A 16,679-nucleotide genomic window follows, 5' to 3' on the forward strand; every position below is an offset into this window, starting at 1 on the left:
GTGCAAAAATTATCCAAAATTTTAAATATGTTTCCTCTGAATCATTTTATTTGGAATACAAAATATTCTAACATTCTATGGAAAATGGTATTGTTACTGTCATGCATATTTAACAGTGTAAAACAAGTTGACACTCCATAAAACAGCAATGGGCAGAGTCAGCTGGGGAGGTCATAAATGGGGGCATAACCTTTTCAGAAGTGCGCAGTAACTCTGTCAATTTCCAGCAGGTCTTCCAAAATCTGTAGGGGGGTGGGAGAGTACTCATTATCTATCGTACAGTCTCACTACGAGCTAACATAGGCCCACTCTGTCCAGTGCCTGGCCTTCATGATGCCAGAGTCCTCTCTGATCCCTGACACCTGGCTTCTCTTTGCCCTTCAACACTAGTGTTGTTAAGGCAGGGATGGGCATAAAGAAAATCTCACACTTCCACAATGTTCACCATCAGGAAATGCACACCGTTACGCCTCAGGTACCCTTCAGATTAAGACCGTAGCACAGGGCATTACAACTAATGGTCATCATTTAAACTTCTCACCAGCACTGAACCCTACATTCTCACTCAGCAGTCTGTCACAGTGGAGTAGACCACGAGCGTTTGGTGGACCGAGGGCAGACTGGACTCACTATGTCGGAGGTGGTTCCAATCTTCTTTGCCAGCTCGCTGCGTTCCATCGTGCTCAGGTAGAGGTATTTGTTGAGCAGCTCGCCATCCAGAATGTTCCGCACCGCATTCTGCAGTGTTCGCCGGTCAGTGTGCAGCATTCTGACACACACAAAACACGGTTAGCACCGCACCACTGCTAAGTACCTACTAACAAACACAAATTATTAAACAGCAATAATTTAAGAGACCTGTTAAAGTAAGTGATGCTCTGATATATACTAAAAGCTGAGATGACAGTAGCATGATGGCTTTATGTTTAAATATACAAGTAGGAAGTACCACATTGCATGACATTTTCAGCATTTGCTATAGGCGCATATCCAGTGACTCCAGTGATATTTATCAGTAGGACTGTGTGCTCCCTGGGAATCAAACCCTTGCCCCTGGTGTAGACTGCACCTTGATCTATCTAGATCTATCTAGCAACAGGGTTGTAGCAGTTGCATTAACGTGGTGGGGCTTTGTGGTTGTGTCATGGATATCAGGTTTCTGCCAGCAGCTTTAAATCTTGACTAGTACTGCCGATGTTTGAGCTGATCAGCTAAAGATGATTCAGTACTCCTCCACCAGGCACATGAACCCTCTGCTACATAAAACAGCTTCCATTACTAAGGGAGGGGGACTGTACCTGAAGGCCTTGGGGTTGAGCCCCGCATGGTGTGGCAGCATGGTGGTGAGGGCATTCTGCAACATCAACAACCTGCGGTACGTCTTCTCTGGCATGGGCAACAGCAAACCGACTCCACCATCCAGAGTGGCTACGCAGCAGAGGGAGGGAGGGGAGTGAGATGAGAGATCAGACTCAGGTCAAAGATTTCAGTCTTCAGAATCACAGCAGCATGGAGTAGGTGAGGCCCAGGAGACGGCTGTTTATGTGGCGAATGAGAACACTGATGTACAGAGGAACAAACCTCCACAAAATATATTCATCATTTGGACTGCAATTAGTTAGCATTTCATTTTTTTTATCTGTAGAATGCAGGGCTTTCTAACGGAGAACAAACTTGGAGCGTGTGTGTGAAACTTACCAAACCAGGTGATATGTTTGTTGTCCCAGGTGAGTGCCTTCTTGCTGGCCGGGTCCAGGACGCCGCGGCAGGGCATCCTCCAGAAGGTGTTCACGTGGGCGCCCACGTTGAAGTCTGCCCTCCGCAACAGTCGCATGCCCCCAAAGCTCTCCTTGGCTACACACAGTAGGGCACAGCTCACAGTCGGCACAGTTAACACCACCGTTCACACAATCAGCACCCAAGCCAGCTAATCACAGAAAATTACTAATTTTCCTCTCATCTTCTTATTCATGCTGCATCAAAATCTTGACATGTTACCAAGAACAACGTACCTTCTGGGAGATACATGTACACCAGCAGGTTTTTGTCACGGTCTGACACTGGATTAAAAACAAAAACAGGCATGTTATCACTCGAATTGATCTGCTTAGTGTTTTCATTGTTGTATAAACAAAAATCCAAGTCAACACTTGGCCTGTCCAAGTCGGACCTTGCTGAGTCATGCTTTAGGGCAGTGGGTCACATACCAAGAAAGCCCAGCTGGCCGTTGTCCACCATAAACTCTATGCTGTAAACCTCCAGCGGCTTAGCATCCTGGACGGAAGGAAACAGAACAACGTTCACCTACTGAAAAGAAAATGGACAAACTCCTTCTACTTAAAGGATTGTGGCAGTTGCTTGTATTGCTTAAAGTTGTGAATCCCATTTTTGCATTAAGAAAGTACTATGTTAACATTATTAGTACAGATCAGGTGCCACTGATCAGCTGTGTGGTGGTGGTGAGATTCTAGTTCTCTAGGAGATCCATGGCACTGGTTCTAACCACAAACCCAGGCCAGCTGCAATGATGCTAAACACTTCCACAGGAATAGATATTAAGCAAAAATTATTGCAAATAAAATTGTTAAACAAACAAAAACTTAAGATCAGCCGAAATGCTCTCTGTGAGGTGTTAAATCATTAGTCAACGTAACCAGTTCATGATTTGTACTTCAGAAAGGACCATGTGAGTATGCGTTACAGAGGGCCATGTGAATGTGCAATACGGAAGAGTCCATGTTAGGGAGGAAGATGTCTGGAGGCACGGCCTGTCTGTGCTGGAAGGCTGGATACCCTGCTGACGAGGGACAGTGTCTTGCTCTCCTCCTGGTAGCGGAGCAGGGATATGCTCTTCATCACGTCTGCTGCCAGGATGAAGTTCTTAATGCTGTACATCTGATGGATGTAGAGCTGCGTATCTATGAAGGCCATGCCTGTCAGGTCATTGTCCTTCAGACTCCACAGGAATATCTACACACACACACACACACACATACACACACGTCACATAAATCCTACACTCATGGAGCAATATGAACAAAGAAGTGAGAATATCCACAAACTGGATTTAGTTACACACATCCTCTCAGTAAGTCCCTATATGCTAAAGTTAAAGTAATTCTGGTCCATCTGCCTGTCCAGCTCAGGCTGGAGCAGGTGGAGGGTGTTACCTTCTGACCAATAGCTGACACCAAGTAGCCGTTACAGTGGCACAGTGCTGTGACGGGGCCCTTCTGCTCCTTCTCATAAAGCACTTTGAACTTGTTCTTGGTGAGAGGCTGCCCAGGCTCTGGCACCACCTCAATCACGTCTAGGATGAGGATCTGGGCAGAGCAGAGGACAGGTGTGCCAGTCATTGTACGTGTACACACACACACACGCACACTAATGCAACGCTGCAGTAAAACTAACAGCAAGTTACAGGAAGCTGTTGACTCATCATGATACTGTGCTCTGTCGCATCACAGTGTTTAACACTGTGCGATGTAACATTGCTGCAGCATTGTTTTGAATAACACAGTTGTATAATGTTGCTGTTTGTAACTGTGCTGTGTAACGCCATGTAATGTAATTCCGTGTTTGGTAACATTGCTGTGCAACACTGAGCTCTGTAATGCAGTCATGCTGAGCACGTACACGCCCCCTACAGGTGACCTCCTCCCCCTGCATTAAGCAAGTGCCCACAGCCACGTAGCCCTTCAGGCCAGACACCGTCTCCTGACTCTTCAGAGCCACCGTCTTCATACAGGTCACATGTTCCCACTCTTCCAGATCAATCCTGATGAAAGAGCAGAACAGGGTCATCTCTGACTGACACACACACAGACAGACAGACACACACAGACAGACAGCTTCCATTTTCTGGGGTATGATTCTCACCGAGTATTCGGGATTGCCTCCCAGCTCACTGGAGAGATCAGCTGAATGGAGAACTTCTCCTGCTGAGGGTTAATGTAACGCTCATCTGAGGATGCACAACACAAGAAATAACATCACGTCAGCATCTGTCTTAGAAGTGTTGTCCTCACCCTGTCCTTCAGCACAGAGGGCAGTAAAAGAGAGAGGCAATGAGGAGGAAACCTCCCTTCGAGACCCTTCAACTTGTAATGTCTCCCCCTCAGTAGAGGCATCATGCAGACACACACTCACCCCTCTCTATGACCTCATACTCTTTCTCCTCTCCCGTCATTCTGGGGATACGCGTACAAGGCTCCTTAATGCTACTGCACACAGCGTAGACCTATACACACGCGCACACACACACACACACACACACACACACACACACACACACACACACACGCACACACACACGCACGCGCGCGCACCCTCAGCATTCCGATATATACACTTATTTTATCTACATTTAAACATCAGTTTGTTATATGCACTGTATGTACACATGACAAAAAGTAGAATGTTATGTACAAAAAGGTTCAGTACAGGTGCACTACAGAGGTAAGAAGGTGAAACCCTTTGGGGGTTGTTACAGAAAGATGCAGGTCTATGAAGGCGTATACGTTTGCCTGGTGTACAGACCTTAGACTCCACATGGTAGGTGACATAGTGGACAGTACACCTCAGTGGAATTTTACGAACTGGCCAAGGAGCGTCGTAAGAGAGGTATGTCGGTAGCACACTTATCCTTAGTTCACCCTGTTGGTGAAAACACCCACCAACACATGTCAGTTAAGACCTGCGAGCTTTAATGACTACTTGAAATTATGCAGTTAAAAAAGCTAAACTTTCCACTGCCTCGTGATAAGAATAACTTAAGTAACTAGATGATAATGATACATGTATTTTTAAGACACAAAGATGCTTTACATTAGACTGAAACAAACATTACAGCCTTAAGGAGGGAAACACAGAGACATCCAGCAGGCCACAGTTATGTGGCACCTGTACCTGTTTGTTGAAGTAGAGGAAGCCCTTGGGGCAGTTGATGTTGTGGAATGGGGAGAAAGATTCGATTGGCCCATCAATGGTCATGGGGTGGAGCCTCATCGCGCCGCGAGACGTCACAAACATCCAGTGAGGAGAAGGACCGCAGATGAACACCTAAACAAAAAACGAGATTTAGCAAAACTACAACCACGGTTACATGAACTACAATAAAAGTTTTTAAACAAATAAAAACTTAGTAAAGGTTAATTATAATCAAAGCAGCATATAAGCATAAACACTAAAACAAGCAGTTATTTTTATATACAATTTTAAAATATTTTAACTGTTAAAATTCAAACACTGCAAATACTAATAGTGTGCAAATAAATTAGACAAAACTCCCTGAAAGGATGACTGGTCTCTCTGATTTGCTTTTAGTGTGCAGCAGAGACAACAGGCCATTTTACCCCAGAGTATCCAGAAATGTCCTCAAAGTATCGGAACCTGGCCACGCGACCTCTGACCCCTACAGGCTCCTCCACACTGCCCTCTGGTTTCTTGTCTTTTTTCAGCTTTGATTTCTTCTCTCTGAAATTGATGTTGTGTGGCATCTGAGGAAGAAACAACACACGCTGATCCAAACCACAGTGATTCAATTCAACACCAGACTAATTCATTCAAAAGCACAGTGATTCACATGAACCACACGGTGATTCGCTTCAGCAGTAGTGATGGACTTCAGCAGAATGAGATTTCGGAGTTTGCTCTGGGTGAAAGGTGAGCTACTTGTTTTCACCTGGCAGCTTTTCTCACCTTCTTAAAGCGAACTTTGAGGTTGCTCTGAGCCTGCTGCTGGTCATATGGAAACGCCTCATAGATCAGAAGCTCCTGGTCAACATGAGCCTAGGGGGGAGGGAGACATTTATTTAGTGTACTTCACTACAATTTTGAACATATACCTATATATATACCTATATATATATATATATATATATATATATACCTATATATATATATATATATATACCTATATATATATATATATATATATATATATATATATATATAGAGAGAGAGAGAGAGAGAGAGAGAGAGAGAGAGAGAGAGATAGACAGATAAACAGAGAACGAGTGCGACAGAGAAATTAGAGGAAAAAAACAGGGCAAGTAAAAGTGAACATACCAGCAAATACGGTCGACTGTGGTTGTAGCCTAGCGATACCAGGACCACCTCTTTGACCAATGGGATCTCTCCTTGTCGTGTCACTTCCTCCTTTTTCATCTCCCCTTGAGTGGCTGATTGGCCTGCTGAGCTGTCAACCAACACTCGTTGACCAACAGGGAAGTTTTTCACCAGGAACACCAAACGCCAGTCAGGGAGCTGGTAGATCTGAGGAGACAGTGGGAGAAAAAAAATGGAGAAAATTTATTCAAAACACCTAGTTGATAAACATTAGCCCCATAAATGTACAAAATAAATTATCTATAACTGCAATACTCATGAGGTGTTAACAGTGGGGATATAGTTGCCAAATGAGAGCCTAAACCTTAAAAGAATGTCCATTGTGTCATGGGTTGAAATGTGTGTTCTATTCCGTTCAAATGTATAGTTTGACCAAAAAGAACATTTAAACTGATTTGTTTATAAAGATTACCACTAAACACACAGTATGATCAAACCACATGTCACTCTCTCTTCATTTCAGCTACTACTGAACTATTCTGAACAGTGAATCAGTTTAGTGAACCATTTCCCTTAGGAAAGGTGTGTCCCCACCTCCATGACACCGTTCTCGCGCACCACCAGGCACCAGTGTGTGGGCTCCTGCTTGCCCCGTCGTTCACCCTGAGTGGGGGCCACACCTGCGGGGCAGCCTCGCGATGTCTCCTCCTTACTGGGGCTGGTGAGAGGGCTGGACTCCCCATACAGCATCTCCTCTTCATCGTCCACTGTGGTACTGCAAGGAGGCAACGAGGAGAAGTGTGATGTGGGACAAGAGGCTAATGGAGAGAGACTGTAGAGAGAGAGACTGAAGCCATGTGATTGCTTGTTGATTTGCTCATTACATTTATATACAACACCTTTCTCATATCCAAGATCATGTAAAAGAATGACAGATATAATTATCAGCGTATTTGGCCTAGAAAGGTGGTTCTCAGAACTGTTCTCAGGGCTGACCAGATGGTCCACATATTTTCTTTGTCCTTCCTCCCAGCACACCTGAACCAAGCCATAATTTACATTGGTACAGGTGTGCTGGGAGTGTGGTTACAAGAAAAATGTGGACCGGATGCTGGGTCCAGAGAAGTGGGATGAGAAAGACTACCTAGAGCAGGGGTGTCCCAAGTCTGGTCCTGGAGATCACCAACCCTATTCTAACATGTCCGATACAGTTAACATAGTCCTTCAGCAGCTTTTTAATATTAGAGCCAGGTGTGCCACATCAGGGTTGGAATTAACCTCTGATGGGTGGTAGATTTCCAGGACCAGACTTGGGCACCCCCTGGAATGGAGTGATTTAACACCTGACAAGAGTTGCCGACAAATCAACAGTTTTACAGAAACTCATAGGTCATCCCATTCAGCAGGAGGTGCTGTCTGTACCTGATGTCCTGGATGACAGTCTCAGTCTCTGCGTGGTTGCTGGCCATGGCTTGCTCTTTGGCCGGAAAGTTCACCTTGTTTTCAGTGGTGAACATGCCACTCACGTCACGGTACGTACACAGAGTGATCACACGTGACTGCTGCAGGAAGGAACACCAGCACCAAGACCGTTCTTATTTATGAACCAAAACAATTACCACATAAAAAGCACTTTAGGTGGACAACAAACAGTGATATTTACTTATTACGTTTTTAATCTTTACCCCTCTAGACCAGAGCAAATGGAGCCAACAGTCTCCAGCACCACCCACCAACAGCTAGGTCTGTTGAAGTGTGTAGCATTGCTGTGTTCTGGGCTTTAAACTCTGTTTCCTATCGCTGGCCTTTCACTGTTCACACAGTCGAATGAGTCAACTGCTTTACTGCACTGTGTTCATCTCAACAGCAAATCAGCAGTGAGGCCTTCAGAACTACGTTCTAAAGCTGTGAGTCAAACAGAAGCATTGTACAGCTCTCTACAAGGATGTGTGTATATGTGTGTGAGAGAGAGAGACATAAATAAATGCACAAAAAATTGAAAATAGACCTCAGTACAGCCAGACAGACTGAGATACAAACTCAAAGAGAGTGCGACACGTCCCCGGCCCCCCCCAAAAAGAATCTGAGAGAGCCAGTCGGACAGACCGTGTGCAGCTGGGGCTTCTGTAGAGCCAGCCGGTGGGTCTTCCCCATGTAGACATCACTCTTCAGCACGAACATGGTGACCACGCCCTCTGCCGTCATGACAACCACGTAGGGGTCAGCCACAGAGCACTGTACTATGGGAGAGCCCAGGTCGACGGGGATGAAGTGTAGCTGCGTGACTGCAGGTACAGACAGGTGGGGGAGAGAGCGAACAGCATCAACCCCAAAGCATAGCATTGGCTTTTATTTCCCATCAAAGACTACCATCTGCACCCACATTCAGAGACAGCCTGTGATTAGACCATATCACTATGCAAATATTCAATACAAACACCCGAATAATCATTGCTCAGCACAATAATACTGGGCCAAGAATCTTGAAGAAATCTGCAACTGTGTTATCTGCACTACACTAAAACATACTGGTAAACCCCTAAAGTGACATGGATCGGACCCATCATGCAAATCCACTCTTCATCCAAACCACTATTCACAGGCAAACAATGCACCGTGCACCAAATGTACACCCAGTGATAGTGATGTGTGGCAGGGTGGCGCACGAGGCCTGATCCCTACCTCCCTCCAGGAGCCGGAGACCCATGGGCGACACCTGGATGATGTACTTATTGTCCCCGATGTTGCCAGCGAAAACAGTGGGGCCCTGAGTGGCAAAGCCACTGGTGTCCAGCTCCATGATCTCCTGGCCTGTCTGCAGGACCTGAGGGACACATTGGGTAGCGCAGGTTAGCTCACTCCTACAAATAGGCCAGAGCACTTTACACTTCTGTATTACTGATGATACCGAGAGAGAGAGAGAGAGATATATATAAATAAAAGTAGAGAAAAGGTCATATAAAATCTTTTATTACATGAAGGAGCTGTAGTCTCTGACAACATGATTTTATGACAATTGAATTTGACAATCGGATTTTATGGACCTGTTACATTTATATGTCTGGGATTTAAATCTTATGAGTTCTACATCTTGGTAATAGCTTTGAGGAGATGTGTATGTGTGTGTGTGTGTGTGGGGGGGGGGGGGGGGGGGGTGTACGTGTGTACCATGGTGGAGAGTGTGTGTGTACCATGGTGGAGAGTGCGTGTGTGTGTGTGTACCATGGTGGAGAGTGCGTGTGTGTACCATGGTGGAGAGTGTGTGTGTGTGTGTACCATAGTGGAGAGTGTGTGTGTGTGTGTGTGTGTGTGTGTGTGTGTGTGTGTGTGTACCATGGTGGAGAGTGTGTGTGTGTACCATGGTGGAGAGTGTGTGTGTGTGTACCATGGTGGAGAGTGTGTGTGTGTGTGTGTGTGTGTGTACCATGGTGGAGAGTGTGTGTGTGTGTGTGTGTGTGTGTGTGTGTACCATGGTGGAGAGTGTGTGTGTGTGTGTGTGTGTGTGTACCATGGTGGAGAGTGTGTGTGTGTGTGTGTGTGTGTACCATGGTGGAGAGTGTGTGTGTGTGTGTGTGTGTGTACCATGGTGGAGAGTGTGTGTGTGTGTGTGTGTACCATGGTGGAGTGTGTGTGTGTGTGTGTGTGTGTGTGTACCATGGTGGAGAGTGTGTGTGTGTGTGTGTGTGTACCATGGTGGAGAGTGTGTGTGTGTGTGTGTGTGTACCATGGTGGAGAGTGTGTGTGTGTGTGTGTGTGTGTACCATGGTGGAGAGTGTGTGTGTGTGTGTGTGTGTACCATGGTGGAGAGTGTGTGTGTGTGTGTGTGTGTGTGTGTGTGTGTGTGTGTGTACCATGGTGGAGAGTGTGTGTGTGTGTGTGTGTGTGTGTGTGTGTACCATGGTGGAGAGTGTGTGTGTGTGTGTGTGTGTACCATGGTGGAGAGTGTGTGTGTGTGTGTGTGTGTGTGTACCATGGTGGAGAGTGTGTGTGTGTGTGTGTGTGTGTGTGTGTGTGTACCATGGTGGAGAGTGTGTGTGTGTGTGTGTGTGTACCATGGTGGAGAGTGTGTGTGTGTGTGTGTGTGTGTGTGTGTACCATGGTGGAGAGTGTGTGTGTGTGTATGTGTACCATGGTGGAGAGTGTGTGTGTGTGTGTGTGTGTGTACCATGGTGGAGAGTGTGTGTGTGTGTGTGTGTGTGTGTACCATGGTGGAGAGTGCGTGTGTGTACCATGGTGGAGAGTGTGTGTGTGTGTGTGTGTGTACCATGGTGGAGAGTGTGTGTGTGTGTGTGTGTGTACCATGGTGGAGAGTGTGTGTGTGTGTGTGTGTGTGTGTGTGTACCATGGTGGAGAGTGCGTGTGTGTACCATGGTGGAGAGTGTGTGTGTGTGTGTGTGTGTGTGTGTGTACCATGGTGGAGAGTGTGTGTGTGTGTGTGTGTGTGTACCATGGTGGAGAGTGTGTGTGTGTGTGTGTGTGTGTGTACCATGGTGGAGAGTGTGTGTGTGTGTGTGTACCATGGTGGAGAGTGTGTGTGTGTGTGTGTGTGTGTGTGTGTGTACCATGGTGGAGAGTGTGTGTGTGTGTGTGTGTGTGTGTGTGTGTGTGTGTGTACCATGGTGGAGAGTGTGTGTGTGTGTGTGTGTGTGTACCATGGTGGAGAGTGTGTGTGTGTGTGTGTGTGTGTGTACCATGGTGGAGAGTGCGTGTGTGTACCATGGTGGAGAGTGTGTGTGTGTGTGTGTGTGTACCATGGTGGAGAGTGTGTGTGTGTGTGTGTGTGTACCATGGTGGAGAGTGTGTGTGTGTGTGTGTGTGTGTGTGTGTACCATGGTGGAGAGTGCGTGTGTGTACCATGGTGGAGAGTGTGTGTGTGTGTGTGTGTGTGTGTGTGTACCATGGTGGAGAGTGTGTGTGTGTGTGTGTGTGTGTGTGTGTGTGTGTGTACCATGGTGGAGAGTGTGTGTGTGTGTGTGTGTGTGTGTGTGTGTGTACCATGGTGGAGAGTGTGTGTGTGTGTGTGTGTGTGTGTGTACCATGGTGGAGAGTGTGTGTGTGTGTGTGTGTACCATGATGGAGAGTGTGTGTGTGTGTGTGTGTACCATGATGGAGAGTGTGTGTGTGTGTGTGTGTGTACCATGATGGAGAGTGTGTGTGTGTGTGTGTACCATGGTGGAGAGTGTGTGTGTGTGTGTGTGTGTACCATGGTGGAGAGTGTGTGTGTGTGTGTGTACCATGGTGGAGAGTGTGTGTGTGTGTGTGTGTGTGTGTGTGTGTGTGTGTGTGTGTACAATGGTGGAGAGTGTGTGTGTGTGTACCATGGTGGAGAGTGTGTGTGTGTGTGTGTGTGTGTGTGTACCATGGTGGAGAGTGTGTGTGTGTGTGTGTGTGTACCATGGTGGAGAGTGTGTGTGTGTGTGTGTGTGTGTGTACCATGGTGGAGAGTGTGTGTGTGTGTGTGTGTGTACCATGGTGGAGAGTGTGTGTGTGTGTGTGTGTGTACCATGGTGGAGAGTGTGTGTGTGTGTGTGTGTGTGTACCATGGTGGAGAGTGTGTGTGTGTGTGTGTGTGTACCATGGTGGAGAGTGTGTGTGTGTGTGTGTGTGTGTACCATGGTGGAGAGTGTGTGTGTGTGTGTGTGTGTGTACCATGGTGGAGAGTGTGTGTGTGTGTGTGTGTGTGTGTACCATGGTGGAGAGTGTGTGTGTGTGTGTGTGTGTACCATGGTGGAGAGTGTGTGTGTGTGTGTGTGTGTACCATGATGGAGAGTGTGTGTGTGTGTGTGTGTGTGTGTGTGTGTGTGTGTGTGTGTGTGTGTGTGTGTGTACCATGGTGGAGAGTGTGTGTGTGTGTGTGTGTGTGTGTGTGTGTGTGTACCATGGTGGAGAGTGTGTGTGTGTGTGTGTGTGTGTACCATGGTGGAGAGTGTGTGTGCGTGTGTGTGTACCATGGTGGAGAGTGTATGTGTGTGTGTGTACCATGGTGGAGAGTGTATGTGTGTGTGTGTACCATGGTGGAGAGTGTGTGTGTGTGTACCATGGTGGAGAGAGTGTGTGTGTGTGTGTGTGTGTGTGTGTGTGTACCATGGTGGAGAGTGTGTGTGTGTGTGTGTGTGTACCATGGTGGAGAGTGTGTGTGTGTGTGTGTGTACCATGGTGGAGAGTGTGTGTGTGTGTGTGTGTACCATGGTGGAGAGTGTGTGTGTGTGTGTGTGTGTGTGTGTACCATGGTGGAGAGTGTGTGTGTGTGTGTGTGTGTGTACCATGGTGGAGAGTGTGTGTGTGTGTGTGTGTGTGTACCATGGTGGAGAGTGTGTGTGTGTGTGTGTGTGTACCATGGTGGAGAGTGTGTGTGTGTGTGTGTGTGTACCATGGTGGAGAGTGTGTGTGTGTGTGTGTGTGTGTACCATGGTGGAGAGTGTGTGTGTGTGTGTGTGTGTACCATGGTGGAGAGTGTGTGTGTGTGTGTGTGTGTGTACCATGGTGGAGAGTGTGTGTGTGTGTGTGTGTGTACCATGGTGGAGAGTGTGTGTGTGTGTGTGTGTGTGTGTGTACCATGGTGGAGAGTGTGTGTGTGTGTGTGTGTACCATGGTGGAGAGTGTGTGTGTGTGTGTGTGTGTGTACCATGGTGGAGAGTGTGTGTGTGTGTGTGTGTACCATGGTGGAGAGTGTGTGTGTGTGTGTGTGTGTGTACCATGGTGGAGAGTGTGTGTGTGTGTGTGTACCATGGTGGAGAGTGTGTGTGTGTGTGTGTGTGTGTACCATGGTGGAGAGTGTGTGTGTGTGTGTGTGTGTGTGTACCATGGTGGAGAGTGTGTGTGTGTGTGTGTGTGTGTGTACCATGGTGGAGAGTGTGTGTGCGTGTGTGTGTACCATGGTGGAGAGTGTGTGTGCGTGTGTGTGTACCATGGTGGAGAGTGTATGTGTGTGTGTGTACCATGGTGGAGAGTGTGTGTGTGTGTACCATGGTGGAGAGTGTGTGTGTGTGTGTACCATGGTGGAGAGTGTGTGTGTGTGTACCATGGTGGAGAGTGTGTGTGTGTGTGTGTGTACCATGGTGGAGAGTGTGTGTGTGTGTGTGTGTGTGTACCATGGTGGAGAGTGTGTGTGTGTGTGTGTGTACCATGGTGGAGAGTGTGTGTGTGTGTGTGTGTACCATGGTGGAGAGTGTGTGTGTGTGTGTGTGTACCATGGTGGAGAGTGTGTGTGTGTGTGTGTGTACCATGGTGGAGAGTGTGTGTGTGTGTGTGTGTGTGTACCATGGTGGAGAGTGTGTGTGTGTGTGTGTGTGTGTACCATGGTGGAGAGTGTGTGTGTGTGTGTGTGTGTGTACCATGGTGGAGAGTGTGTGTGTGTGTGTGTGTGTACCATGGTGGAGAGTGTGTGTGTGTGTACCATGGTGGAGAGTGTGTGTGTGTGTGTGTGTGTGTACCATGGTGGAGAGTGTGTGTGTGTGTGTGTGTGTACCATGGTGGAGAGTGTGTGTGTGTGTGTGTGTACCATGGTGGAGAGTGTGTGTGTGTGTGTGTGTACCATGGTGGAGAGTGTGTGTGTGTGTGTGTGTGTACCATGGTGGAGAGTGTGTGTGTGTGTGTGTGTGTACCATGGTGGAGAGTGTGTGTGTGTGTGTGTGTGTGTGTGTACCATGGTGGAGAGTGTGTGTGTGTGTGTGTGTGTGTGTGTGTGTACCATGGTGGAGAGTGTGTGTGTGTGTGTGTGTGTGTGTGTGTGTACCATGGTGGAGAGTGTGTGTGTGTACCATGGTGGAGAGTGTGTGTGTGTATGTACCATGGTGGAGAGTGTGTGTGTGTGTGTACCATGGTGGAGAGTGTGTGTGTGTGTGTACCATGGTGGAGAGTGTGTGTGTGTGTGTGTGTGTGTGTGTACCATGGTGGAGAGTGTGTGTGTGTGTGTGTGTGTGTGTGTACCATGGTGGAGAGTGTGTGTGTGTGTGTGTGTGTGTGTGTACCATGGTGGAGAGTGTGTGTGTGTGTGTGTGTGTACCATGGTGGAGAGTGTGTGTGTGTGTGTGTGTGTGTGTGTACCATGGTGGAGAGTGTGTGTGTGTGTGTGTGTGTACCATGGTGGAGAGTGTGTGTGTGTGTGTGTGTGTGTGTGTACCATGGTGGAGAGTGTGTGTGTGTGTGTGTGTGTGTGTACCATGGTGGAGAGTGTGTGTGTGTGTGTGTGTGTGTGTGTGTGTGTGTGTGTACCATGGTGGAGAGTGTGTGTGTGTGTGTGTGTGTGTACCATGGTGGAGAGTGTGTGTGTGTGTGTGTGTGTGTACCATGGTGGAGAGTGTGTGTGTGTGTGTGTGTGTGTGTGTGTGTGTACCATGGTGGAGAGTGTGTGTGTGTGTGTGTGTGTGTGTGTACCAGGCTGGAGAGTGTGTGTGTGTGTGTGTGTGTGTGTGTGTGTACCATGGTGGAGAGTGTGTGTGTGTGTGTGTGTGTGTACCATGGTGGAGAGTGTGTGTGTGTGTGTGTGTGTGTGTGTACCATGGTGGAGAGTGTGTGTGTGTGTGTGTGTGTGTGTGTACCATGGTGGAGAGTGTGTGTGTGTGTGTGTGTGTGTGTGTACCATGGTGGAGAGTGTGTGTGTGTGTGTGTGTGTGTGTACCATGGTGGAGAGTGTGTGTGTGTGTGTGTGTGTGTGTGTACCATGGTGGAGAGTGTGTGTGTGTGTGTGTGTGTGTGTGTGTGTGTGTGTGTGTGTACCATGGTGGAGAGTGTGTGTGTGTGTGTGTGTGTGTGTGTGTGTGTGTGTGTGTGTGTGTGTACCATGGTGGAGAGTGTGTGTGTGTGTGTGTGTGTGTGTGTGTGTGTGTGTACCATGGTGGAGAGTGTGTGTGTGTGTGTGTGTGTGTGTGTGTGTGTGTGTGTGTACCATGGTGGAGAGTGTGTGTGTGTGTGTGTGTGTGTGTGTGTACCATGGTGGAGAGTGTGTGTGTGTGTGTGTGTGTGTACCATGGTGGAGAGTGTGTGTGTGTGTGTGTGTGTGTGTACCATGGTGGAGAGTGTGTGTGTGTGTGTGTGTGTGTGTACCATGGTGGAGAGTGTGTGTGTGTGTGTGTGTGTGTGTGTGTGTGTACCATGGTGGAGAGTGTGTGTGTGTGTGCGTGTGTGTGTGTGTGTACCATGGTGGAGAGTGTGTGTGTGTGTGTGTGTGTGTGTGTGTGTGTGTACCATGGTGGAGAGTGTGTGTGTGTGTGTGTGTGTGTGTGTGTACCATGGTGGAGAGTGTGTGTGTGTGTGTGTGTGTGTGTACCATGGTGGAGAGTGTGTGTGTGTGTGTGTGTGTGTACCATGGTGGAGAGTGTGTGTGTGTGTGTGTGTGTGTGTGTACCATGGTGGAGAGTGTGTGTGTGTGTGTGTGTGTGTGTGTGTGTACCATGGTGGAGAGTGTGTGTGTGTGTGTGTGTGTGTGTACCATGGTGGAGAGTGTGTGTGTGTGTGTGTGTGTGTGTACCATGGTGGAGAGTGTGTGTGTGTGTGTGTGTGTGTGTGTGTGTGTGTGTGTGTGTACCATGGTGGAGAGTGTGTGTGTGTGTGTGTGTGTGTGTGTGTGTGTGTGTGTGTGTGTACCATGGTGGAGAGTGTGTGTGTGTGTGTGTGTGTGTGTGTGTGTGTGTACCATGGTGGAGAGTGTGTGTGTGTGTGTGTGTGTGTACCATGGTGGAGAGTGTGTGTGTGTGTGTGTGTGTGTACCATGGTGGAGAGTGTGTGTGTGTGTGTGTGTGTGTACCATGGTGGAGAGTGTGTGTGTGTGTGTGTGTGTGTGTACCATGGTGGAGAGTGTGTGTGTGTGTGTGTGTGTGTGTACCATGGTGGAGAGTGTGTGTGTGTGTGTGTGTGTGTGTGTGTGTACCATGGTGGAGAGTGTGTGTGTGTGTGTGTGTGTGTGTGTGTGTACCATGGTGGAGAGTGTGTGTGTGTGTGTGTGTGTGTGTACCATGGTGGAGAGTGTGTGTGTGTGTGTGTGTGTGTGTGTACCATGGTGGAGAGTGTGTGTGTGTGTGTGTGTGTGTGTGTGTGTGTACCATGGTGGAGAGTGTGTGTGTGTGTACCATGGTGGAGAGTGTGTGTATGTGTGTGTGTGTGTGTGTGTGTGTGTGTGTGTGTACCATGGTGGAGAGTGTGTGTATGTGTGTGTGTGTGTGTGTGTGTGTGTGTGTGTACCATGGTGGAGAGTGTGTGTGTACCATGGTGGAGAGTGTGTGTGTGTGTGTGTGTGTGTGTGTGTGTGTGTGTGTGTGTGTGTGTGTGTGTACCATGGTGGAGAGAGTGTGTGTGTGTGTGTGTGTGTGTGTGTGTGTGTGTGTGTGTGTACCATGGTGGAGAGTGTGTGTGTGTGTGTGTGTGTGTGTGTGTGTGTACCATGGTGGAGAGTGTGTGTGTGTGTGTGTGTGTGTGTGTGTACCATGGTGGAGAGTGTGTGTGTGTGTGTGTGTGTGTGTGTGTGTGTGTGTGTGTGTGTGTGTACCATGGTGGAGAGTGTGTGTGTGTGTGTGTGTACCATGGTGGAGAGTGTGTGTGTGTGTGTGTGTGTACCATGGTGGAGAGTGTGTGTGTGTACCATGGTGGAGAGTGTGTGTGTGTGTGTGTGTGTA

General features: G+C 48.0%; 1 protein-coding gene across 6 annotated transcripts in view; it reads right to left on the reverse strand.

Annotated features, from left to right (window-relative positions):
• Positions 1 to 26: 26 nt before the first annotated feature.
• cpsf1 (cleavage and polyadenylation specific factor 1) overlaps positions 27 to 16,679 on the reverse strand; it is a 50,287-nt gene continuing 33,634 nt past the window's right edge. For all 6 annotated transcript variants that reach the window (XM_035528938.2, XM_035528937.2, XM_081705156.1 and 3 more), the window contains 20 exons: positions 8,752 to 8,893; positions 8,176 to 8,354; positions 7,492 to 7,631; positions 6,664 to 6,844; positions 6,070 to 6,276; positions 5,701 to 5,790; positions 5,355 to 5,498; positions 4,909 to 5,061; positions 4,540 to 4,656; positions 4,150 to 4,240; positions 3,880 to 3,964; positions 3,637 to 3,778; positions 3,171 to 3,323; positions 2,794 to 2,970; positions 2,208 to 2,274; positions 2,013 to 2,060; positions 1,699 to 1,854; positions 1,299 to 1,428; positions 631 to 769; positions 27 to 242 (listed from right to left, as the gene is read on the reverse strand). In XM_035528938.2, coding sequence (XP_035384831.1) covers positions 195 to 242; positions 631 to 769; positions 1,299 to 1,428; positions 1,699 to 1,854; positions 2,013 to 2,060; positions 2,208 to 2,274; positions 2,794 to 2,970; positions 3,171 to 3,323; positions 3,637 to 3,778; positions 3,880 to 3,964; positions 4,150 to 4,240; positions 4,540 to 4,656; positions 4,909 to 5,061; positions 5,355 to 5,498; positions 5,701 to 5,790; positions 6,070 to 6,276; positions 6,664 to 6,844; positions 7,492 to 7,631; positions 8,176 to 8,354; positions 8,752 to 8,893 — 2,589 coding nt within the window. In that variant the 3' untranslated portion in view covers positions 27 to 194. The remainder of the gene's footprint in view (positions 243 to 630; positions 770 to 1,298; positions 1,429 to 1,698; positions 1,855 to 2,012; positions 2,061 to 2,207; positions 2,275 to 2,793; positions 2,971 to 3,170; positions 3,324 to 3,636; positions 3,779 to 3,879; positions 3,965 to 4,149; positions 4,241 to 4,539; positions 4,657 to 4,908; positions 5,062 to 5,354; positions 5,499 to 5,700; positions 5,791 to 6,069; positions 6,277 to 6,663; positions 6,845 to 7,491; positions 7,632 to 8,175; positions 8,355 to 8,751; positions 8,894 to 16,679) is intronic.

Source organism: Electrophorus electricus, chromosome 2, assembly GCF_041902795.1.
Source record: "Electrophorus electricus isolate QZ-2024a chromosome 2, ASM4190279v1, whole genome shotgun sequence".
Lineage (NCBI taxonomy): Eukaryota > Metazoa > Chordata > Actinopteri > Gymnotiformes > Gymnotidae > Electrophorus > Electrophorus electricus.